This window comes from Geotrypetes seraphini, chromosome 2, assembly GCF_902459505.1.
Source record: "Geotrypetes seraphini chromosome 2, aGeoSer1.1, whole genome shotgun sequence".
NCBI classification, from domain to species: Eukaryota; Metazoa; Chordata; class Amphibia; order Gymnophiona; family Dermophiidae; genus Geotrypetes; species Geotrypetes seraphini.
This window is the reverse complement of record NC_047085.1, coordinates 301,226,116-301,250,878: the sequence shown is the minus strand read 5'-3', so window position 1 is coordinate 301,250,878 and position 24,763 is coordinate 301,226,116. Positions and strand designations below refer to the sequence as shown.

Genomic DNA, 24,763 nt, shown 5'->3' with positions numbered 1-24,763 from the left:
GTCCAGCTGGCGGCTGAGACTGTCGGCCAGGTCGTTCTGCTCCCCCGGGAGGTAGCTTGCCTGGATGGGGCACTGAATGGCGATGGCGAACTCCCAAATGCGGCAGGCTTCCTTGCAGAGCGAGGCTGACCCTGTGCCCCCCTGCTTGTTGATGTAGTACATGGCCACCTGGTTGGATGAGGACTGTCCTGCCTGTCACCCATTGATTGAAGGTTTCGAGGGCATTCCCTATGGCCCTGAGCTCCAGTAGGTTGATATGGAGTGAGGACACCTGGGCAGACCATGTGTCTCCTGTGCGAAGATGGAGAAGGTGTGCCCCCCCATCCATGTTTGGAGGCATCCGTGGTGACCACCAGCTGGTGGGGTGGTGGTCTGAATGGTTTCCCCTTCGCTAAATTTTCTCGGGACATCCACCACTGCAGCGTCTTGTGTATGGGTTGGCGAATGGGAATCTTGGTGGTCAGTGGTTGGGTATGCTGGTTCCAGTGACGTCTGAGGTGCCATTGCAGGGGTCTCATGTGTAGTTTGGTGTGTTGGACAACAAAGACTGCGGCCGCCATGTGGCCCAGGAGACGCAGAAAGGAGCGTGCTGATGATGAGCTGCTGGCAGAGATGCGCTGGGCCAGAGATGTCAAGGTGTCGATCCGGCCGGCCGGTAGAAAGGCCTTGGTCTGTGTGGTATCGATGACTGCCCCGATGAATGATATTCTCTGGGTGGGTATCAGGTGGGATTTCTTGTAGTTGATGAGGAATCCCAGTTCTTGGAGGAGGGTTATGGTGGTTGTCAGGGCTGCATGGACCTCCACTGGTGAGTGGGCCACTATCAGCCAGTCGTCGAGATAGGGAAGGACGCATATTCCCTGCAGGCGAAGATGTGCCGCTGCCACGGCCACGCACTTTGTGAACACTCTTGGGGCTGTCGAGAGTCCAAAGGGTAGGGCTTTGTACTGGAAGTGTCTCTCTTTGATCTTGAAGCGAAGATACTTCCTGTGGGCTGGATGGATAGGCACATGAGTATAGGCGTCCTGTAGGTCCAGCGAGGCTAGCCAGTCGTTGGGCTGTATCAGGGGCAGGACTGTGCCCAGGGAGTGCATCCGGAAGCGTTCTTTGTGTATGCACTTGTTGAGATGACGGAGGTCCAGGATTGGGCGTTTGCCCTTGTCCTTCTTTGGCACGAGAAAATACCTGGAGTAAAACCCCATGTTGATCTCCTCTGGTGGCACCGCCTCTATTGCATCTGCCCGAAGCAGGTCCTCTGCTAGTCGCAGGAGAACAGGCTCGTCTGAAGTTGGGTGTCCCGCCCGCTGCGGTGGTTTTTCTGGAGGGCGGGAGTCGAACCGTATGCGGTATCCCCGTTTGATGATGTTGAGGACCCACTGGTCGGTGGTGATTCTGGACCAGGCACTCACAAACAATCTGATCCTGCCCCCCACTGGCCCCTGCTGGTTCGGGGGGGTAGTCAAAGATTCTGCTTTTGCTTTGGGGGGCAGTCTGCCTTTGATTGCCCCTGTCCCTTGGGCGACGCTTGTCCACGTAGGAGTTTCTATATGGCTGGGAGCGTAGATTCCCAGACTGCTGCCAGCGTGGTGCTGCGGAGTGGCGTCTGTTGGCAGTGAAGGGCTTGCGATTCCTTTGCTGTCTTCGTGGAGGGGCCCAACGTTCTAGTCCGTCAGAAGCGAGGGTTTGAAGGGTGGTGCAGTCGTTTTTAATGCTGTCGACTGTCTCTTTGACCTTGTCGCCAAACAGGTGTTCTCCTGTGCATGGGGCATCTGCAAGGGGCTCGTGGAGGTCCTCGCGGAGCGCCGATGCACGGATCCAGGCCAAGCGCCGTGCTAGGATAGCCGTTCCCCCGATGTGGCTGGATGTCTCGAAGACGTCAAAAACCGCCTTGAAGAGGTGCTTGTTGCATTCCCCTTGGTCATGGAGGAGGGATGAGAGAGAGTCCTGTACCGGCTGGGAGGCGAGCTGTAGAGCCTGTTTTATCTTTTTTTGTATGGCCTCCTGGTACAGCATCATCTGGAACTGGTGTGCGGCGATTCGTGCGTTAAGCATCGCGCCCTCGAAGGTCTTTCTCCCCATGGAATCTAGGGTTTTCAGGTCCTTCACAGGCCGATCGCGCCGTCTTGTGTCTCTTGAGCGCTGAGCTTACCACGATGGAGTTGTGTGGCAGCTGCGGTTTGTCAAAACCTGGGACCGGGAGGACCTGGTACTTCGCGCTCAGTTTCTTAGATGTGGGAGGCCCTGAGGAGGGGGTCCGCCAAATCTTGTCTCTGCAGTCAAGAAGGTTCGTATGAACTGGGATCGCTACTGGCTGTTTGGGATAGTCCAGTGATTGCAGGAGGCCGTCATCCTCTGGCGTGGGTTCTGGTGGTCCCCCCACATGGATCCCAAGGAGGACAGCGAGTTTCTGGATAAACTTGGGATAGGCTAGGTCCTCCGGTGCTTGTGCCGGGGGCTTCGCTGTCATCTGTGTTTGAGATGGCGCAGGGGATCGGTCCGAGTTGTAGGCGCTCAAGAAGCTGTCATCGGATTCGTCCCCCGTGTCGATGTCAGCGGCTCTGTTAACTTGTAGAGCTTGGGCGCTGCTCATCTGGGTGCTGGGCTGCTGCAGTGTCTGGGGGGTCCCCTGCTGAGCGAGAAGCTGGGTCAGAAGCTGGACCAGTTGTTGATGGTCAGCCCCCTGGCCGGTTGTCTGACGCTCGACCCCCTGGCCGGTCGTCTGACGCTCCAGGTGGGGCATTCCCTCCGTGCAGTCCTTGCGTCGCTTGGTCAGTGGTGAGGATGCAGAAGGGCTGGAGGGAGATGGTGTGCTGTATGGTCGCCTGCTGCCTCTCCCTCTGGATCTGTGTCCTGCAGGAGAATGGTGATTGTGCCTTCTGTCACCCCTGCTGCGGCTGCGCTGGTGGTGGTGGCGGCGATAGGACTCCCCCCGGGGAGATCGGGAAGCATCCCGATGCCGAGTGTGCTGGTGGGGGGAGTGCCGATTCCTCTCCCTGCAGCGTGCCTCGTTGTGCCCCGTTCTCAGGCTGCTTGTAGCTGAGCCGGCATCCTGAGTTGATCGGGGAGGCATGCCCCTGCAGTCTCCCTGCCTGCTGATGTCAGGAGGGGTTCCCCGACGAGTTCTCTCCTCCTGGAGGCGGGTCTGGCTGCTGGTTGGCTGGTTGTGCATAAGGGGCGGACCTGGGCGGCGATCTTCTGCTGCTTGGAGGCATGGCTGATCGGGGATTGGCTCCTCCGTTGCTAGGGGGCGTGTTAGGCCGGTAGCTGGCTGCTCCTCCATTGGTGGGAGGCGTGGCTGCCTGCAGGCTGGTTTCTCCCCGGGCTCCCTTTCCATTTGCTGCTCCCTCGTTGCTGGGGGGCGTGGCTTCACGCTGGATCGGGCTGTGGAGGAGCAGGGAGATGGCTTCTCTTCCGGTCCACACGTGGGGGTAAGTGCGAGATTGGGAGGCGCCCCCAGCGATGTGCCCGTTCGGGCAGAGGCCGATGGTGTTCCCAATGACTTCGGGAGGGGGGGGCCGGATGGCGAACCCCGATCGGCTTCCTGCAGGGGCCGACGGCTAGCGACAGCATGCAGGACCTCCGGGAGAGATTTCTCGACCGGGCAAGTTGCAGTCGGGGGGGTTGACTGAGCCAGGACGTCCTGGAGGCTCCTCACTGGATTCTTCTGTGGATCCCCCGCTGCTACACTCCGATGAGGATGGCTGCTGGAGGAAGATTCTCGGGCCTCACTTCTCTTCAAGAAGTCTCTCAGTGCCCTCTTCCTTAGCTTGCGTGCCCGTGGAGACAGACGGACGCAGTGCATGCAACACTGTTCCTCGTGTGCTGTGCCCAAGCAGCGAACGCACAGGTCGTGAGGGTCCAGTGTGCTCATCCTTTTCCTGCAGCCTGGACATTTCTATGATGTTTCTGGCATCTTCAAGATGGTAAGTAGAACAAGTTTTGATTGTAGAAAAATGGAGAGCTGTGGAAAAATCCGACCGATGGGAACGGGCGGAAACTAAAGACTGGGGATTAGGGGGAAGAAGGGGGGAAATGGGTAGGGCTCGGGCATGCCCAGTGGTGCCCGGGCACTGCACGTGCTCAGAGAAAAAAAAAAAAAAAAAATCTCTCTGAGCTATTGGAGAGCTTATCCGTAAATTGGGAGCTGTTGGGACAACACCCATATGTGGCTGACTCATCCTGCTTGTCCTAGGAGAACACCACTATAGCTATATGTCTTTGCGGTGCTGGGGGGATGTAGGATCGCTGGGGAGGGGGGGTGACGCGAGCGGGGGGGAGGATGCCGGTTCGCAGGGGGGATGCCGGATCGCAATAAAAAAAAATTGTATAACGTGCTCACACATATAACGCACATGGTTATGCTCGATTTGTAAAATCGTGTATAACGCGCGCGTTATATGCATGAAAATACGGTATATACAACAGGAACATGCTGGAAGACGTAGAGGAAAAACGATTAAGGAAGTTAAACAAATTAGTAAAATAAAGAAATCAGTGAAACAATAAAAACAAATTAACTATTTAACTCACTCACCATCCATCCACTCAAATGACCATTACACCACTATAGCTATATTTGACAGAAAACACTGGTCAAATACTTACACAGGCAATTCACTTTGGTTGCGGGGCATGTCCCTTTTTCCAAGCTAATCTTTTCTCTTTTCCCATCTTCATAACTTATCTATTACTGAAAATTCTGCCACTTTTCTTCAGCTTGCAGGAGGCTGGGTTTCTAGCAGGTTCTAAATTCTATCTTTCTTCTTCTGGGGAGTGACTATGCCATCTGACTTCTGTGTAACTGAACATCTGTTTGCAGGGTTTTGGGTTTTTTTCATGTTTTCAGAGTAGTATAATGATGAAGGCAGTAAACAAGGAAGTGTTTTGTTTTTCTTTAACATGTCATGCACATCACATGCCTTGATTACACTCACCGGCTTTTTAGGGTCATTCACTTTTTGTACTGATAAATTTTCCAGGGGTATTATCCCACGTGGCTCTTTATCCTGGCACAAGAGCAAGCAAAAGAGAAAACAGTGTCATTTTTGTCTGGCTTATATTGCCTTTTAAGCAACAATAATTACTAGATTTTTCTGAACATCAGTTTCAAATTTCCTGGCTCTACTTCTTCACTTTTTATTGTTATTCCTCCGTTCTTAGATCTGTTTTATTTATTAATGTATTTTACAAAGATAAAGCAAAAAGTGGCCTTAGTATGTCCTTATGTGGGTCATTCTCACATGCTAAGATCATTTCTCTACATGAATTTCTCTGGATGAATTTCCAATTTTCTATTAATATACACATGCTTAGAAGGTGCAGACAAAGTTTGTAACATACTCTACTAACGTACTGACTCTACAAATAATAAAAAAAAATTATTGATGATTGTTTGCTCAAATGAGCTTGTGTTGTGATTATCATTTTCTCCATTGTGGGCTTACTGAGGGTTAGGCCACAGCCAGCTTTCATGCAAATGAGTTTGCAAATTAGTCCCTTTAAGTAAGCAAAAACAGTTCAGCTCTTTATGAAGCAACTCTTTCAGTTCAGTAGAGCCCGTTTGGCTGGCTTTCCCCACGTATAGCCAGTACATGGGTAGTTATTGTAATGCACTGTGCCGAGGCAAAAAAAATGAGTTGAATTGTAAGCTTAATGAGTTCTGCAAGCTATGTAAACAGTAACTCAAAAGTAACTTGTAATTTCTGTTAATAGTTGCTACAATAAAGTAACTACTTACTTACTTTTATCAATCATATCAAAAGGTAACTAGTTACACTGAAAGTTATCTACTAATTATAATAACTAGTGTTACTGTAACTAATTACTACCCAGCACTGATGGTCAAAGAGTGGAAGGGTGGTATTGCAGAATTTGGTGGTCAAGCAGTTGGAGGAAAGGATTAGATCTAGGTGGCATCCATTCTAATGTATAGGGGTGGTGGAGCACAGCTGGAGACTGAATGAGGATGTTAGGGCAAGGAACCTGGAAGCATAGGAGTTAGAGGGGTCATTGACATAGATGTTGAAGTTGCCGAGAATTAGGGAAGGGGATGACGGTTCGAGAAAGAAAGAGAGCCAGGAGTCAAAGTCAGTGAGGAAAGAAGAGTGGCACGTATTGGGGGTGGGGGTCGGTAGATGACTGCTACTCGGAGAGCTTGGGAAGCAAGACTTCAAAGGAGAGAGAGCATTGAGATTATGGTGGGAGAAGGGGTTGAAATCTGCAAGAGGGTGAAAGAAGCAACCCAACGCCTCCTCCTTGACCAACTGGTTGAGGCATGTTGGAGGAAAGGTAGCCTCCATGGCACAGGGCAGCTGCCAAAGTAGAGTCATCAGGGCAGATCCAGGTCTCTGTTAGTGCGAGGAGGTGGAGAGATCGAGAGGTGGTGAGGCCTTGGATGTCGGCAAGCTTTTTAGAAACAGTGGACATTCCACAGAATACAGGAGAAGAGCAGGGAGGAGGGGGGGGGAGGAGAGGAACAAAAATAAGGTTGGTGATATTGTGGGCTGGCCCATAGAAGTAAGGTGGACTGTAAGAATAGGGTGGGAGTTGGTTGGGAGGACCGGGGTTGGGGTTACTGTTCCCAGCAGAGAGCTAGAGAAGGAGGACAAAGATACGGGTGAGGGTAGGGAAGGTTATGGGGGACCTGCTGCTACAACATAGGTGAGGTGCATGCAAGAAGAGAGGGGATGACCAAATGAAAGGGAAAAAGTGTTGGATCATTAGACCAGCAAATAGCGTGGAGGATAAGAGGAAGGGAGAGGCACTGGATTTAAAGAGTGGGTGGTATGATAAGGGATTCGGTAGCTGGGGAATCATTAGCAATGGGAACATAGGTCTAAGCCATAAATCCATTCATCACTGTGCCATTTTTGTTAGTGAAGAGTAAGGAAGATAAGAATAAGCTTTGAATTATATACTGTATAAGTGCAAAGACATTTTTAGACTTGTTTAATTGAAGTATGGTCTAGTGTTCTTTTTAAGATAAGTATGACTTTGTTCATACAAATTATATTTGCAATTTTTTAATATAAAAATTATTTAAATATAATGGAAAAAAAGAGAAAACTTTTTAACAAGGTCTGATGATGAAGTGCTTCGGTAGGCTGCCTGTGAAGTACTGATGATACATCAAACTGGTTGTAGAAAGACTATTACTAGTGAACCTCCATTGTTGAAGGTCTATATAACCTTGTTCAGTATTTTATATGAAGTAATGTACTATTTTGCAATAATTATAGGGTGTATGTGGGTTGTATTTGCGTGATTTCACCCTCTATTGGGCATTTGAGGGATATCCAGATCTTAGGCTCAGCATTCCTGGAATTCCTGTCCTTATCCCAACTCCCTTCACTCCCTAGTTCAGAGACACTCACAGAAAGAAGATGGAGATGGGCTACTGCTGTCACTATCAGGGAAGTCTTGGTCTCTCTTCTCTGCGCTGCAACTTGGCCTCCGGCCAGCGTGGAGAATTAATGAGCAGCACTAATTACCAGCTCTTCTCCTTCACTGGTTTCTTGCTCACAATGGAACTGCTAGGGGCCAGCATCTCAGGAGATTATAGGAACCCTTGGAGTTTTGACTTCAGGAGGAAGCTAGCAGAGGAAGAGCACATCAAAAGTAAGGAGTGCTGCTCGACTGATTCCTTTCTACAAGCTGGGGGGAGAATGGGGAAGAAAATGTGGTGATGCCAGGGATATGGGGAGGCAAGGAAAACTACTGATGCTAACATTACAGGCTCCTTACTAAGCTGCAATAGCATTTTTAGCATGTGCAGAATTGCCGCGTGCGCTAAACCCACGCTACACGGCTAGAACTTAATGCCAGCTCAATGCTGGCACTGGTGTCTAGTGCACGCGGCAATTTAGCGTGCGCTAAAACTGCTATCGCAGCTTAGTAAAAGACCCCCCAGAGATAGGAAGGATAAGACCCCCACAATGAGGCTTGGCATATGTCCCTTCACCCCAACAGGATGACCTTAATGTGTACAAGATTTTATTGTGGTATGGACAAGATTGTGTTATCAGTGTTTGATACTTTTTATTTTATTTATTTATTCAATTTTCTATACCGTTCTCCAGTGGCGTACCAAGGGGGGGGGCGGAGAGGGCGGTCCGCCCCGGGTACCAAGCCCTGAGGGGGTGCTCCCGGTCCGGTCCAGTTCCCCCCCCTGCGCCGGGTGTCGCGTCTGGAAACAGCCTGCAGCAAGATCGCGATGCCAGAGATCTTTGCCTGCTTCGACTGTTTCCTCCGCCACGGTCCTGCCCCTCCTCTGATGTCAGAGGAGGGGCGGGACCGCGGCGGAGGAAACAGCCGAAGCAGGCAAAGATCTCTGGCATCGCGCGATCTTGTTGCAGGCTGTTTCCCCAGGGCAGTAGCGTACCAAGGGGGGCGAGGGGGAGGTCCATCCCGGGTGCCGCCTTAGGGGGGGGGGGTGCACAGCTGGCCCGGTCCCTATCGCGCTCCTACCCTCCCAGCGAAAGCAGCATCGGCGCCATTATCGAAAAAGGTAATGGCGCCAGGCCTTGGAGCACCAAGGCAGACCTCTTCTCCCCCCTCCCAGCCGAAACCCCGCTGACCATCCTATCTCTCCCCCCCCCCCAAGTGAACCTTTCCGACCCTCCCAGCGAAAGCAGCAAACCTCCCTCCAATAGCGTCGGCTTTATCCTCCCTCTGCCGCATCACTGATGACGTCATCAGTAACGCGGCAGAGGGAGGAGAAAGCCGCGAAGGAGGTTTGCTGCTCTCGCTGGGAAGGTCGGAAAGGTTCACGGGGGGGAGAAATAGGAGGGTCAGCGGGGGTTCGGCTGGGAGGGGGGAGAAGCGGACTGCCTCGGTGCTCCATTACCTTCTTCGGGCAGCAGCAGCGTTTACAATTCGCTGCTGTTGCCGGCTTCAGGCCTTGTTCTCTGCCGGGTCCTGCCTACTTCCAGTTTTCATGAAGACAGGACCCGACAGAGAGGAAGGCCTGAAGCGGGCAACAGCAGTGAATTGTGAATGCTGCTGCTGCCCGATGAAGTTCAGGACATCGGGGAAGGAGCAGGGAGAAATCGGCTGCTGGCTTGGGGGTGAGGGTAGGGAAAGAATCGTGGAAGTGGAGAAATCGGCACGATGGCTTTGTGCGGGCTAGGGGGAGAGAGAAAGAAAGGAAAAAATAAAGAGGGGGCCAGGGGGAGAGAGAAAGAAAGGCAGAAAGAAAGAGGGGTCAGGGGGAGAGAGAAAGAAAGGCAGAAAGAAAGAGGGGGACCAAGGGGAGAGAAAGAAAGGCAGAAATAAAGAGGGGGTCAAGGGGGAGAGAAAGAAAGGCAGAAAGAAAGAGGGGGGCCAGGAGGAGAGAGAAAGAAAGGCAGAAATAAAGAGGGGAGCCAGGGGGAGAGAGAAAGAAGAAGGACCAGAGACTCATGAAATCACCAGACAAAAAAGTAGGAAAAATGATTTTATTTTCAACTTAGTGATCAAAATGTGTCCGTTTTGAAAATTTATATCTGCTGTCTATATTTTGCACTATGGCCCCCTTTTACTAAACCGCAATAGAGTTTTTTAGTGCAGGGAGCCTATGAGCGTCGAGAGCAGCGTGGGGCATTCAGCGCAGCTCCCTACGCTAAAAACCGCAATCGCAGTTTAGTAAAAAGGGAGGGGGAATATTTGTCTATTTTTGTATAGTTGTTACTGAGGTGACATTGCATAAAGTCATCTGCCTTGACCTCTTTGAAAACCCGCGGAATATAAATGATAATTAACATTTTCTCTTCGTACAGCGTGCTTTGTGTTTTTAAAATTTTATTGTTGGTAGATCATTTTGACTTGGCCACAAAGGTAAGGGGGAGGGAGGGGAACTGCTGAAAGACATCTAGTAATCCTTGCAGGCTTGACTGCAGGGAATTATTTTTGTAAAATCATGTTTTGTTATGTGACTGGCATTATCTAGACTTTAATTTCTATGAATGAATAGAATGAAAATGATATAAAATTACTTGCTTGTTTTTATGTGCGTGCGCTGAAGGAAAGTGGAGAGAGAGTGGGCTGAGGATGCTGAAGGGAAATGGGGAAGAAAGTGGGGAAAAGACGCTGATTTATAAATTGACAATTGTACAGAATATTGTTTCTTTTTATACTTTAATATAAACAATTCAAGGCTTGTGTGGATGGAATCAGGTGGTTTGCGGGGATGGGGACCGAGCTTACGGGGATTAGTCCAATAAAATGGTATTTTTTTATTTCTCATTATTTGTTTTATTTTTATTTGTTAATTTATAAAGTGGTGATTGTTATGTATCAGTTTTTTCAAATTTACATCTACTGTCTTTATATTTTGCACTGTATTAGAGGACATGTGTTACTGTTTTTTGTGGTGTTGCATTGTATCCAGGGTCTGGTTTCATGGCGGATCAGTTTAACTTTTGTTTACATATTTCTATTTTTAGTTTGTGATTATTCCATTTTGGGCGAGGGTGTATCTCTGTTCTGTGTGTATGAAAAAGACATAGTTTTCAGTTGGCATTGACTACAGGACCAATTGACTGTGCGGGATCTGGCTTGTTTAGTTTTACAATGTATGTGTTGGTGTTCTAGTGCTCACTGCAGTGTTTAAGATGCAGCCTTTTCCTAGGTACACTCTTGTGGTGCGATATGTAGATTGGTACTAAAAATCATATTTTTCATATAAATGGGGGGGGGTGTCAAAAAATGATGGGCCCCGGGTGCCACATACCCTAGGTACGCCACTGCCGTTCTCCCAAGGGAGCTCAGAACGGTTTACATTAATTTATTCAGGTACTCAAGCATTTTTCCCTGTCTGTCCCGGTGGGCTCACAATCTATCTAATGTACCTGGGGCAATGGGGGGATTACCGTATTTTCGCGGATATAACGCGCGCATTATACGTGATTTTACGTACCGCGCATACCCCTCGCGCGTTATATGCCTGAGCGCGGTATACAAAAGTTTTTAAACATAGTTCCCACCCCGCCCGATGCCCGATTCACCCCCCCAGCAGGACCGCTCGCACCCCCACCCCGAACGACCGCTCGCACGCGCTCCCACCCGCACCCGCATCCACGATCGGAGCAAGAGGGAGCCCAAGCCCTCTTGCCCGGCCGACTCCCCGACGTCCGATACATCCCCCCCCCCCCCGGCAGGACCACTCGCACCCTCACCCCGAAGGACCGCCGACTCCCCAACAATATCGGGCCAGGAGGGAGCCCAAACCCTCCTGGCCACGGCGACCCCCTAACCCCACCCCGCACTACATTACGGGCAGGAGGGATCCCAGGCCCTCCTGCCCTTGACGCAAACCCCCTCCCCCCAACGACCGCCCCCCCCCCAAGAACCTCCGCCCGTCCCCCAGCCGACCCGCGACCCCCCTGGCCGACCCCCACGACACCCCCACCCGCCTTCCCCGTACCTTTGTGTAGTTGGGCCAGAAGGGAGCCCAAACCCTCCTGGCCACGGCGACCCCCTAACCCCACCCCGCACTACATTACGGGCAGGAGGGATCCCAGGCCCTCCTGCCCTCGACACAAACCCCCCTCCCCCCCAGCCGACCCGCGCCCCCCCTGGCCGACCCCCACGACCCCCCCACCCCCCTTCCCCATACCTTTGGAAGTTGGCCGGACAGACGGGAGCCAAACCCGCCTGTCCGGCAGGCAGCCAACGAAGGAATGAGGCCGGATTGGCCCATCCGTCCTAAAGCTCCGCCTACTGGTGGGGCCTAAGGCGCGTGGGCCAATCAGAATAGGCCCTGGAGCCTTAGGTCCCACCTGGGGGCGCGGCCTGAGGCACATGGGCCAAACCCGACCATGTGTCTCAGGCCGCGCCCCCAGGTGGGACCTAAGGCTCCAGGGCCTATTCTGATTGGCCCACGCGCCTTAGGCCCCACCAGTAGGCGGAGCTTTAGGACGGATGGGCCAATCCGGCCTCATTCCTTCGTTGGCTGCCTGCCGGACAGGCGGGTTTGGCTCCCGTCTGTCCGGCCAACTTCCAAAGGTACGGGGAAGGGGGGTGGGGGGGTCGTGGGGGTCGGCCAGGGGGGTCGCGGGTCGGCTGGGGGGGAGGGGGGTTTGCGTCGAGGGCAGGAGGGCCTGGGATCCCTCCTGCCCGTAATGTAGTGCGGGGTGGGGTTAGGGGGTCGCCGTGGCCAGGAGGGTTTGGGCTCCCTTCTGGCCCAACTACACAAAGGTACGGGGAAGGCGGGTGGGGGTGTCGTGGGGGTCGGCCAGGGGGGTCGCGGGTCGGCTGGGGGACGGGCGGAGGTTCTTGGGGGGGGGCGGTCGTTGGGGGGAGGGGGTTTGCGTCAAGGGCAGGAGGGCCTGGGATCCCTCCTGCCCGTAATGTAGTGCGGGGTGGGGTTAGGGGGTCGCCGTGGCCAGGAGGGTTTGGGCTCCCTCCTGGCCCGATATTGTTGGGGAGTCGGCGGTCCTTCGGGGTGAGGGTGCGAGTGGTCCTGCCGGGGGGGGGGATGTATCGGACGTCGGGGGGGGCATCAGGCTTTCAGGATGGGGACAGACCTTCAAGGGGGGACAGGACTTCAAGGGAGGACAGTGCACGGAAGTCAGGGGGGGTGAACGGAGAGTCGGGACAGCGCACGGAAAGTCAGGGCGGGCGAAAGGAGAGTCGGGCAGCATGCGCGTTATATGCCTGAGCGCGGTATAGAAAAGTTTTTGTACATATCATCGTGATTTCTGCGCGCTATACCCCTGTGCGCATTTTACAATGGTGCGCGTTATATCCGCGAAAATACGGTAAGTGACTTGCCCAGGATCACAAGGAGCAGCGTGGGTTTGAACCCCCAACCTCAGGGTGCTGAGGCTGTAGCTTTAACCACTGTGCCACACACTTGCCACCTTCATTGTACTAGTTTTCTTTAAGAAAGACTTATCTTTATTTTTAAATTGACTTCTGTTTTATCTGGGGACTGAAAGCAGCTTAAAGAATGCTAATAATACTAATAATAAAAGCATTCATTTTTTTCCCCCTAAAGCCTGTAGAACAATTCAGTAGAATTTAGGGAATTTTCTGGCTGCAGATTTCGGATTGACTCAGATGCTTAAAATGTCAAATGCTTCACCCAAAGGCAGAATAGAAAAGCTGTCAAGCTTGATAATGCTGAGTAATTCAACAAAATGTAATACTGAAAATGTCATGAATGCAAGCAGACTCCAAGTGATAAAGATGCCAAATATTCAAACAGAATTCCCTTTCCTATGATGCTAGGTGGCAGGCCTCTTTGAGATTGTAACCAGATTCCTGAAAACCCATCATCCTACACTGTTTCTTGTGTGATTAATTTTTAGGCACTTTTTCCAAAAAGGAAAAGTACATATTGTTATGTGTCGGTCACCCTGTCTGTTTATCCATCTATTTGTATCCAGCTGCAGATGTACAAACACACAGATGGGTATGGACTAAAACTAATAGCAGGGAAGGAACAGTGAACCAAGGGGAGGTTGAGCCCTGCCACCCAAGGATCAGCAGGGATCACAGTGGCAGAGAAAAAAGTCCATGTGGCAGGGAACCAATCCTGTGAAACGAGAAAAAGGGCCAACGGACACTAAATTATTAGTATGCTGTTGGGGGTCCCAAGTTCTGCTGGTATCAAAAGAAGTGAAAATAGCATAATGAGTAGGAAGGTCCCTAATCCCTGCTGGCAAAACATATCACAGCTCCTGAGAGTGTGACACTCACGGTAGCAAACTGAGGCTGTTGTGCCAAGAAGCTCCACTTCCACCTCCCAACGAGGAACCAACAAGATCCCATTTGAAATATGAGATTGTGTGGCTGAGGAAGGAAGAGGGAGAGGAAGAGATGGGGAAGGGAAAGGGGAGAGTTACTAGAAAGGGGCTATGAGAAGAGGATAGTAGAAGAGAGTATAGGAAAGGTAGACAAGGAGAAACACAAATTTGTCAGACTACTACTACTGTTAAGAGTACGCATTCAGTTTGTTTAACTTGGGCTTTTTATATTTTCTGTGATATTTTTAAGCCATATGTGAGGAGAGGGGATTAATCTGTACACTGAATCTTTTTGAGGTTTCTCTATTGTCTCTGATGTCATGGCAATGGGAAGGTTGTCATGTACACTGTGTGGACTCCTCCCACTGCCTGGAGCAGAGAGATACCATTGGCTCTTTTGAAAAAGCCAGAGGGTTTTTTGGAGGGTGCTAAGCCATCCTTCCTGTCTACTCTCCTAAGCAGAGCTTCTAGCCTCCAGAGATAATCTGAAAGTTTTTCTCCCTCTTTTTGACCTGTGTTTATAAATCCAAAATATAGGTCAAGCCCACTTTCTGCAGTGCCGAATGTACTTTTTTATATATATATATATATATATATATATATTTTTTTTTTTTTTTATTGAGAATGGCAAACGGCTCGTACAAAGAAGTACACTCTTAAAAATGGCAATATATGAGGAACAGGAATAACAAAAGATGAAAAACAAATAGGATGTCTCCCCAAAAGAAAAGAAAGTCCATGTGGATGCAGGTCAAAGTCCATCAGAAGGAGAAACAGCAGACCACCTCCGCCTCACGAGGGCAAAGCCAAACTGAGACATCCGCCATAACTTTTTCAAACTGTTAAGATTCTCCAGTCAATCAGCAACTCACACACCCCACGCCACACATCACATGCACAACAGCCACACAATATCCACCACAACAACTATCCCAAGCCTACCACCCATACAGAACCCCCCCCCCCCCCACCCTCGGAATACAGGCAGAGAAGCAAAAAACACCCCAACCAAAGGGTCCAGGAGAGCAAACGCAAGACCTCAGGGAGGAAGGAGGTCCAACAAGTTCCCCTGTAAAGCAACATAATGCCTCATGCCTAGTTTGGGAGATTTATCATAAGAATGAATCTCAAACTGAGCCATCTCTCTCAAATTACCGCGCCATTGAGCAGTGGGTGAGGAGTCCTCAGATGTCCAGTAGGTCAGAATCAGTATTTTTCGTCACCAATGTGGCATTGTACAGGAATCTACATTGAGAGGGAACGAGGCCTTGTCCCAGTAGCAATCCTTGAAAGCCCAGGAGGGTGCCATAATCCCACTCTATGGATCTTGGAGAACAGAATCAAGAAGGCCCAAGAGCTCCTGTCAGAGAGAAATTTCAGTGCACTCAAGAAACAAGTAGAGATAGGTTCTAGGCTTGCATTTGCACTTGACACAAAGATCGCTACTCCACAGCCCAATCTGTGCTCCCACTATGCCTAGTGAGATAAGCTCTGTGTAAAATTTTATACTGCATTTCCTGATAGTCTGCTGATTTAGAAAAGAGATAAAGGGTCCGGAAGCAGTCCAAGAATTGGGAATCTGAGATGCCCTGGCCCAGGTCCCCCTCCCACTGCTCCCACAATTTGCATATCCCAGGAATCCGGGAGGAGAGCCGCAGAACCCCATACCAGTGGGACAACCGGTTGAGCACAGGCGGGGTAGCTGCAAAGATCTGGTCCAGAGGCCCAGAGTCCCAACCCCTGTCAATCTCCTGGTTGGCATAGGACCAGTAATGTAAGCTGTAGAAAGGAGAACAAAAACTTGTTGAAAGGAGGGAAAAGAAGCCTCAGACAGGTTCAGCAATTGCGCCATATAATGGCAGCCACGCTGCGCCCACTCCCGGAACACCAACCGGCCCCAGCCAGGCAGGAACCATGAATTGCCCTCAAACAGTAGGTAAGGAGAAACTACAGATGGTACACCCTGGCGGCACCGCCACCACTGCCAAGCCTGCCGGAAAGGCATCAGAAACCGAGAGCGACCCCCGGAGCGAACAGCATGTTCTGGCTGAGTGTAATAAATTGAGGAATTGAAAGGGTTGGCTCTAGCCCTCAACCTACCCTGGGGGGAAGTAACGATCCTGCCACGTGTAACCCTCATGGATCCACCTCAGTACGGCAGCAACGTTATACAGTCATATATCAGGAACATTCAACCCACCAGCCCCTTTAGCCAAAGTCAATTTAGCCAGGGCCACTAGAGGGGCCTTAGACCTCCAGATGAACTGAGAGTTAAGGGATTTAAAACGAAGCTCAGAGTCACGTGGTGTCATGAGCGCGTGAGGACGTCTCCTCGCTCGCTCCGGGGCTGCCCTGCCGATTTTTTGCTGAAAACGGACATTTGAACCCCCCCCCCGTTGCGCGCAAGCCGCTGATCGGGCCGGCGCTAGTGCATGGAAAAATATTTAACTCGGTCCCGGGAGCTCATGCAGGCACGATCGGCGCGCAAAGACCGAGATCGGGTACGGCCTGGTGACGCCAAAATGGCGGCGAGCCCCGCGGCGGCGGTGTCGAGCCTTACTGAAGCCGCGTTGGGCGATATAAAGGAGGCCCTTGCCCAGGTCTTGGGGCCGAAATTGGAGGCGTTAACGGCGCAGATAACTAACATCGAGTCGCTCCTGGAAACAGCGTCAGCTCGCACAACAGAGCTGGAGCAGCGGGTTTCCTCCCTAGAGGATGCAGGTACCTCCCAGAGCACTGATCTCCTCGCATTGCAGGCGCAGGTTCGGGCCCAGGCTGACAAGTTGGACGACCTGGAGAACCGGTCCCGTCGCTCGAACCTGCGCCTGATGGGTGTCCCAGAAACGCTTTCGGAGCGCTCGCTGCCGGAATTGCTGGAGGGGTGGCTGCAAGAGGAGCTCTCGATTTCTCCTGCTGCGGGGCCTGTGCGCATTGAAAGAGCGCATCGTTTGGGATCTCGCCCTGGCCTGGAAGCCAGACCACGTGTGGTCATATTAAAGCTCCTGAACTTCAGACACAAAGTGGAGATACTACAACAGTACAGAATCAAGAAAGACTCTTTGAAATATGATGGCTCACCGATTCGCATTAGCCAAGATTACTCCATGGCCCTGCAGGAGAGGAGGAAACCTTTCTATCCACTGTGTGCACAGCTATCGGAGCTCAAGCAAAGATTTCAATTCAACTACCCAGCTCTCTTGAGGATCCAGCGTAATGGGATCTGGAAATCCTTCCATTCACCGGATGAGGCGGCTGCATTTATCAAGCTTCTTGGTAACCCAGACAGGGGAGCAGACTGATTGAACTGACATTATTCATGCAATGTGGTTTGTCTGTGTTATTTACTTGTTTTGGTTAATAAAATGGGGGACGGGGGTTTTTTAGGGCCCTCGGGGGCGCACATTCTGATGGAGCGGGGCGGGGCGGCCCTGGACGGGGCATCTCTGGTGACCTTCTAGCTCCCACATGTGGGGGAAGTTTGGGGTTGTTGGGGGGATTTGGGGGGAGGGGGGGTCCTGGGTGGCAGCAGCAATGTTATTAGTTTACTTTGTTTTTCTCTTTCAGGGTTGTCGTGGGTCATTTTTCTTTCAGATTGGTGAGACTGTATGCCTGGTGTGTGTGTGTGAGTCTTGGGGTGGGGCTGGGCGCCCTAGGACTCTATTTACTGAACCCTTTGCTAGCTGTGGTGAGTCCGGTGCTGGCCCCTGATGGGTGACCGGAGGTTGCGTATTCTTTCCTGGAACATATCGGGCATTACTTCTCCTGCCAAGCGCACAAAAATTTTGTCTCAACTGAAACATCACTCGGCAGACATAGCTTGCCTGCAAGAGACCAGACTTACAGATGTAGAACACCAGAAATTACACCGGGGTTGGGTTGGAGACTTGCATTACGCCTCTTCCCCTGGGAAAAGGGCGGGGGTGGCGATTTTATTTAGGAGGGGTTTGCAGTGTACAGTCCAGGTTCTGAGGCGTGACTCGCTGGGCCGTTACCTTTTGGTGAGGGTGGTGGGACCCGGGGGTCCCTTTCGGCTATTGGTGGGATATGGCCCTAACAAATATCAACATTCCTTTTTTCAAAACCTGGTTAATATTTGTTTGAAAGACTCGGACTGTCCCCTGATAGTAGTGGGCGACTTGAATCAGGTGATGGACCCGGGCGTGGATCGCTCTGGAGGTTCCGGGACGCCGTCCGGGAGGCAGACCAGGGGAATCCCTTATCTCTGTCGGGCTCTGGGACTGGTGGATCCTTGGCGGTTGCTTCACCCCACGGAGAGAGATTACACTCACCAGTCCAGAGCCCACGGTTCTTTCTCCAGGATTGATTATACGCTTTTATCTGAGACGCTGTTTGCTCGAGTGTCGGAGGCTACCATTGGTCCCCTTGAGGTGTCTGATCATCATATGATCTGGCTTGATGTTGCGGTGGGGGGCCCTGCGAACTCGGGGATGGGTTGGAGATTTCCTGCGTACCTGCATGAGGACCTTCATTTTCGGGAATTTCTAATGCACAAATGGGAGGATTATTGCTCTTTTAATGCGCAACACATAGAACAACCTATTCTATTTTGGGATGCTGCTAAAGCGGTGATGCGGGGAGATATTATAGCTTACGTTGCCTCTAGGACCAGACGAATTGCACATCGCATAGTACAACTTGAGCGTCATTCGCAGCAGTTGAAACGTGACCTGCTGAATTCCCCGTCGGTGGCCACTACTGACATGTATAAAACGGTCTTGGCTGAGCTGAATACCCTTATCCATGAACGCACAAAAAAACTGTTGTTTTATAGAAAGTTTCGATTTCATAAGCATGGAAACAAGGCGGGGAAGTTGCTCGCATCTGTAACTAAGAGCTGGTCGGGTTCTCGATATATTCCTATGATCCGAGATACCTCGGGGAACATATTGACCTCGGCAGAGGCAATTGCAGATTGCTTTAAAAATTATTTTGAGGCCTTTTGTGCTTCCCCGGGTCCCTATATGGGCCCCGACGTGAGTGATTACTTAGAAGATGCGGGGATGCCTAAATTATCGCCGGCTCAGAAATCTCGATTAGAAAGACCCTTACACACACAAGAAATATTGCGAGCCATACAAACGTTGAAGACTTGCACGGCTCCGGGACCGGATGGCTATTCTCCGGAGTTCTATAAGATCTTATCATCGGTCCTGGGGGAGCCCCTGCTGAATTATTATTCGGCAGTTCGCGCCTGCGGTGCATTTCCCTGCTATGCGAATGACGCTCTCATCACATTGATTCCAAAGCCATCTAAACCGCCCACCGAGATCGAATCCTATCGGCCGATTTCGCTCCTGAACGTTGACATAAAAATTTTAGCTCGAGTGCTGGCAGATCGATTAGCACCTTTGTTGCCTTCCATCATAGTGCCTGAGCAGGTGGGTTTTGTTCGGGAGCGGCACTCGGTTTTAAATGTTCGGAGAGTGTTGATGGCGTTCTCGCGGGCACAACATACCCAATGTCCAGGTTTGCTAGTGGGATTGGACGCGGCAAAGGCCTTTGATAAGGTTCAGTGGCAATATCTATTTCAAGTATTACAGTATATCGGCCTTCCGGACGGTTTCTTGGCATTGCTCCGACCGCTCTACTCAGATCCCACGGCCTCGATAATGGTTAATGGGGTGCGCTCCAATGGTTTCCTCGTGGGTAGGGGGACACGACAGGGATGTCCGCTCTCTCCGCTGCTTTTCTTGTTGTATTTGGACCCTTTGTTGCGTACTCTCCAGAGAGATGATGAGATTGTAGGGTTGTCTGAGGGTTCTGCCCAGCTGCGGGTGTTGGCATTTGCGGATGACCTTTTACTCACTCTGGGGGACCCTCACCGATCCCTATCTCGTGCATTGGACATCCTGGACGAATTTCACCTTTACTCTGGCTTGACCCTTAACAAGCAGAAATCCCTGGCATTGCCCACCTCGGAGGCCGTACGTCAGGGTTGGCTGGGGGACTTTCCATTACAATGGGCTTCCTCTTCCTTGCGTTACTTGGGGGTGGTTATACCTCGGGACTTGGATAGACTGTACACTGCGAACATCTTACCTCTGCTCCGTCGTACGGAGTCTACTCTTTCTAACTGGAGGCATTTTCCCTTGTCCCTTTCGGGCCGTATTGCCCTCTACAACATGATGATCCTACCCCAATGGCTTTATGTCTTACAGATGCTCCCCGTCATGCTTTCCCCCGCTCATGTATCTCAACACAATTCCCACCTTAATGCTTATCTCTGGCAGGGGAAGCGGGCTAGGATTTCTCTATCTAAGTTGATGTTACCTCGTAGGAAGGGGGGGTTGGGTCTCCTGAGTGTTTCTAGATTTAACCTTGCTTGCCAGCTAAGACATGTCCATGATTGGTTTTGTGCTACTACCTACTTTTCTCTGCCGGAGATTGAATGTTATTGCTTTCCACCATACCATTTTAGTTATTTATTACATGCTCTCCACTTGCCGGATTTGCCACAGCTTACCTCTCATCCACTTCTGCCGGCCATGCGCAGGGCTTGGAAATCCCTATGCAGACTGTTGAAGATCAATTCCAGGGTGACGACTTGCTTGCCCATTGCTGGCAATGGTGATTTTTCACCTGGCTTGGATTCTGGATCGTTTCGCCGATGGACTACAATGGGGCTCCAGTACATCTCACAGGCCGTACAACACACGGGACTTCCTGTCTCCTTCACAGACCTGACCACACAGTTCCACTTCACCGCCGCTGATTGGTTTGCATACAGACAATTGCAGCATTATCTGCGGAACCTGACACCGGCGGTGCTGTGTGAGGAGAACTATACTAAACTACATGAAGTTCTTGGGCTGACTGCACAGGACCTGATACCCTTGAAAATGTATCATGGGTTGCTTCTGGACTGCTTGGGAGATATTGATTTTCCGACCTTGGCCAGGAAATGGACGATGGATTTGCAGGTGCCTATCACTGCCGACATGATTCGAAAGGGACTTTGCTTGGGGAATGCCCTGCGATTATCTTCCATGGAATGGGAACGCAATTATAAATTTCTCTTGCGAGCTTTTTATCCCCCCAAGAGAGCTCATGTGATGGGGATTAGTGCGGAGCATAGCTGTGGTAAATGCGAACAACCCATGGCATCTTTTGGACATATGTTTTGGACTTGCCCATTGGTGTCTGCCTTTTGGTTGCAATTGGTCGCTGCTGTGGCCCAGCTATGGGGGTGCTCCTGGAGACTCCACCCGAGTTTCCTCATTACTCTACAGATTCGTTTTCACCCGCCCAAGCCGGGCTGTTCGGCTTTTCTCAAGAGGACTATTCTGCTGGGGAGGAAGTGTGTTCTGTTGCAGTGGCTTTCTTCTCAGCCCCCGACTATTCAACAGTGGAGAGCATTAATGCTGCAGCAAATGTTGCTGGAGCGCAGAGACATTGTGGACATGTCAGCCAAGGCAGGCAGACTTTTTCATCAATGTTGGTATTCTTTTAGTCTGACCTTTACCTCTTATGTTCGTAGACAACTCTGGGATGCTTGAGATGTTGTTTTTTTTTTTTTTTTGTTCTTATAATTGGTTCTAGTTGCTGCTGCCTGGGTGGGGTGGGAGGGGGGGATGGGGGGGGATTGGGAACTGTGATGGTATGGAGGAAAATGTTTTGATTTTCTGTATACTGCTTTTCCGTTCTTGTTCAATAAACATATTTACACATAAAACGAAGCTCATCCTGGCGGCGAAGCCAAAGCAGCAACATTTGGAGGGGATAAAGTAATTTAGGAAGCAGGACCATCTTTACTAAGGCCACACGGCCCAACAGACCCAAAGGAAGATCCTGCCATGCCTGACACAGTTTATTGATGTTATCGAGATGGCGGAGAACGTACATGGAGTAAAAGGTAACGGGGTTGGTACTCAGATAAATTCCCAGATAGTGCACCAAATGTGCTTTCTAATGCATCTAGGCACTCCTCAGCTGAGGCTTGGGGGTTTTCAGCTTTTATAGCCTCAAAAACCTATAGAACTTGGCCCCTTAGGCTTTTGCCTATTCATCCTCTTTTTTCCATGTCAGGGCACTCCCATTCCTCCAACATCTGGGTATCTTCCCCTCCAGGCACAGTGTTTTCTCTTTGAACCTTTTGTTATTTTCTAGCACTTTTCCTATTGCTAGAATAATAGAGGCAATGTCACTAGAACTAGTTTCTCTGAGACTGAGCATTGGTTTAATGTCAGCTAGTGTTCTATCTTGCTAATTTATACATTCATGGAGTTTCTTCTTTGTCTGTTCTGAGAAGTCACTAGCTTCCATCACTGCCAGAATCTTCCAGAGTGTGGCCTCAGTATTTGGTACAATGGTACAATTTCCGTTGGAAGTGTCACAGGACTAGTAATTTTTCCTGTGTGGAGTCTCTCATGCTCCCTAGGATTTTTATACCTTCTACTTTTGTGTGTCTCTCTAGTACAGGTTGAATTTCCTGGGAACTAATTGCCAAAGGAACGTCTTGTAATACAAAGGCCCTTGCAGAATCAGTCCCCTCTCCTAAACACCAATTTAGTAAAGTTTGCATTGCCATTTTCAAAGTAATATCCAAAAGCACACAAACCAGTTTCTATTTCAGACCTTTTCTTGTGTTTATTTTATTTTCAAATCCCTGCCACTCTGACACAGCAAACAAGTGCTCCAAAGTGGCTAGAGTGGAGTGCAGCAAAATACACCAAAATTAATGTAAGCTCTTTGGGATAAGTCCCTGTAGCTCGGGCGCCATTTGTGCAGCCCCTGGCATCATATAATACACTGTGGCTGGTTATGTGCAAAGTGGACAGGCCAGAAGGACACAATCAGGTAAAAGGAGAGTAAATAATACCACTAGAAATTCTCCCTTTACCAGAATATTCAGGGTTCTGGGACACTGATTCCCTGAGCTATATGCATAGAGGTAGCCTGCTGCTTAGAGAAATTCTCTGCCATCCGCCTCAAAGCTATTAACCAGAGAGAGACAAACTGTTTCTCCCAATCCATTTCCCTTCTGACTCCAACTGCCTCTCTGAACCCTCAGCGCATAGTGTACATCAGGGGTGCCCAAAAGGTCGATTGCGATAGACCAGTAGTTTGCAAGGGCAACGCGAGTCGATCGCGGAGCTCATCCTAGGCTCTGTGATAGACTTGCGTTGCCTTAGTGTTCTCCCTGCTTCCCTGATGCTGCAAAGGCCAGGCACGTGCAGCCACAGCACAAGTGCCGGACCCACAAGCCTCCTCCTCTGACGTCAATTCTGACGTCGGAGAGGAAGTTCTGGGCCAGCCAATGATTGATATCAGGGTAGGAGGCTTGTCGGCCCAGTGCATTTGCGCCTGCCTTTTGTGGCCTGGCTTGTGGGCCTGGCTTTTGCGGCATCGGGGAAGCAGGGAGAAATTGTCATCGTCGGTGGCTGGGGGAGGGGGCAGGCAGTGGTGATTTGGGGGGGCAGGGAGAGAGAAAAAAAGACAGTGGCTTGGGGGGCAGGGAGAGAGAAAGAAAAATGGTGGCTTGGGGGGGGGGGCAGGGAGAGAGAAAGAAAGACACAGAGCTTCATGCTTCCTGGAACTAAATAGGCTGATGTTCTCCAATGACCAACTAACAGTGCTGCCTTCTCTGGAGAGAGACAAGGGAGAAAGACAGAAAGACAGAAAGAAAGAAAGAAAAGGGGGCAAGGAGAGAGAAAAAAAGTAGGGGTGAGAGAAAGAGAGAGAGAGAGAAATAAAGAGGAGGAGGGGACATGGAGCGAGGAAGAAAAATTTGGGGGGTGGGAATGGAGTGTGTTAGGTGGCAGGGGGCTAGCAGGGAGAGAGGAAGAAAAAGTTGGACTAATGGAGGGACAGAGAGAGATGTTGGTTAGGGAATGGAATGAGGGCTGGAGGAGAGGAAGCATGCAGGAGGCAGAAAGAAAGGAAGAAATATTGGATGCACAGTCAGAACGAAGTGCAACCAGAGACTCATGAAATCACCAGACAACAAAGGTAGGAAAAATGATTTTATTTTCAATTTAGTGATCAAACTGTGTCCATTTTGCAAATTTATATCTGCTGTCTATATTTTGCACTATGGCCCCCTTTTACTTAACGGCAATAGTGTTTTTTAGCACAGGGAGCCTATGAGCGTCGGGAGTAGCGCGGGTCATTCAGCGCAGCTCCCTGCACTAAAAACCACTATCGTGGTTTAGTAACAGGGGAGGGGGATATATGTGTCTATTTTTGTATAGTTGTTACTGAGGTGACATTGCATATTTTAAATCATCTGCCTTGACCTCTTTGAAAAAAACTCCAAACATAAATTATAATTAACATTTTCTCTGCGTACAGTATGCTTTGTGATTTTTAAAATTTTATTGTTGGTAGATCATTTTGACTTGGTCATTTTAAAAGTAGCTCGCAAGCCAAAAAAGTATGGACACCCCTGGTGTACATGACAACCTCCCCATTGCCATGACATCAGAGGCAATAGAGAAACCTCAAAAAGATTTAATGAACAGATTAATCCCCTCTCCTCGCACATAATTGAAACATGTTTTAATTGATACTAACTGTTTAACTTGTATTCACCATAAGGGCTTTTTTTTTTACATATATACTAGGTAGTTGCTTTCCATATTTACAGCCATGTGTCTTTTGCTGTAAGACCAGCGTTCCCTCTGACAGGCACGGATGACCACTTACACCTGACTGACTGCTTGGCACACTTCAGTAATCTTGCAGTTTAGACTAGGTCACCCTACATAATTCACACTGGAAGTCAACTGAAGTGTGACTGTTCAAATCACATAACAGACTGACACTATCAGCATCAAAGGGGTTGGCTTAGAGGTGCAGCAAGGGTGGTTAAAAAATTACCTCAATAGCAGCATTATTCAGCTGCCATCTAAATAAATGATATTGTATAGTTAGTTTAAGCCTGATGAATGGCAAGCTTAAACCACACATTCAGAGCTGGCATAGCCACCATCCGATATGCATATTTAGCGTCATTACCTATATGGATTGTTCTACTGAATATAAAGATGAAGTTAAATGTCTGCACATCTACAGAT

At 50.1% G+C, this 24,763-nt stretch overlaps 1 protein-coding gene across 3 annotated transcripts in view; it reads right to left on the bottom strand.

The window, feature by feature from the left end:
• Positions 1-24,763, bottom strand: part of CYTH4 (cytohesin 4) — a 187,112-nt gene that overhangs the window by 29,606 nt on the left and 132,743 nt on the right. For all 3 annotated transcript variants that reach the window (XM_033929891.1, XM_033929890.1, XM_033929892.1), the window contains exon 11: positions 4,935-5,006. In XM_033929891.1, coding sequence (XP_033785782.1) covers positions 4,935-5,006 — 72 coding nt within the window. The remainder of the gene's footprint in view (positions 1-4,934; positions 5,007-24,763) is intronic.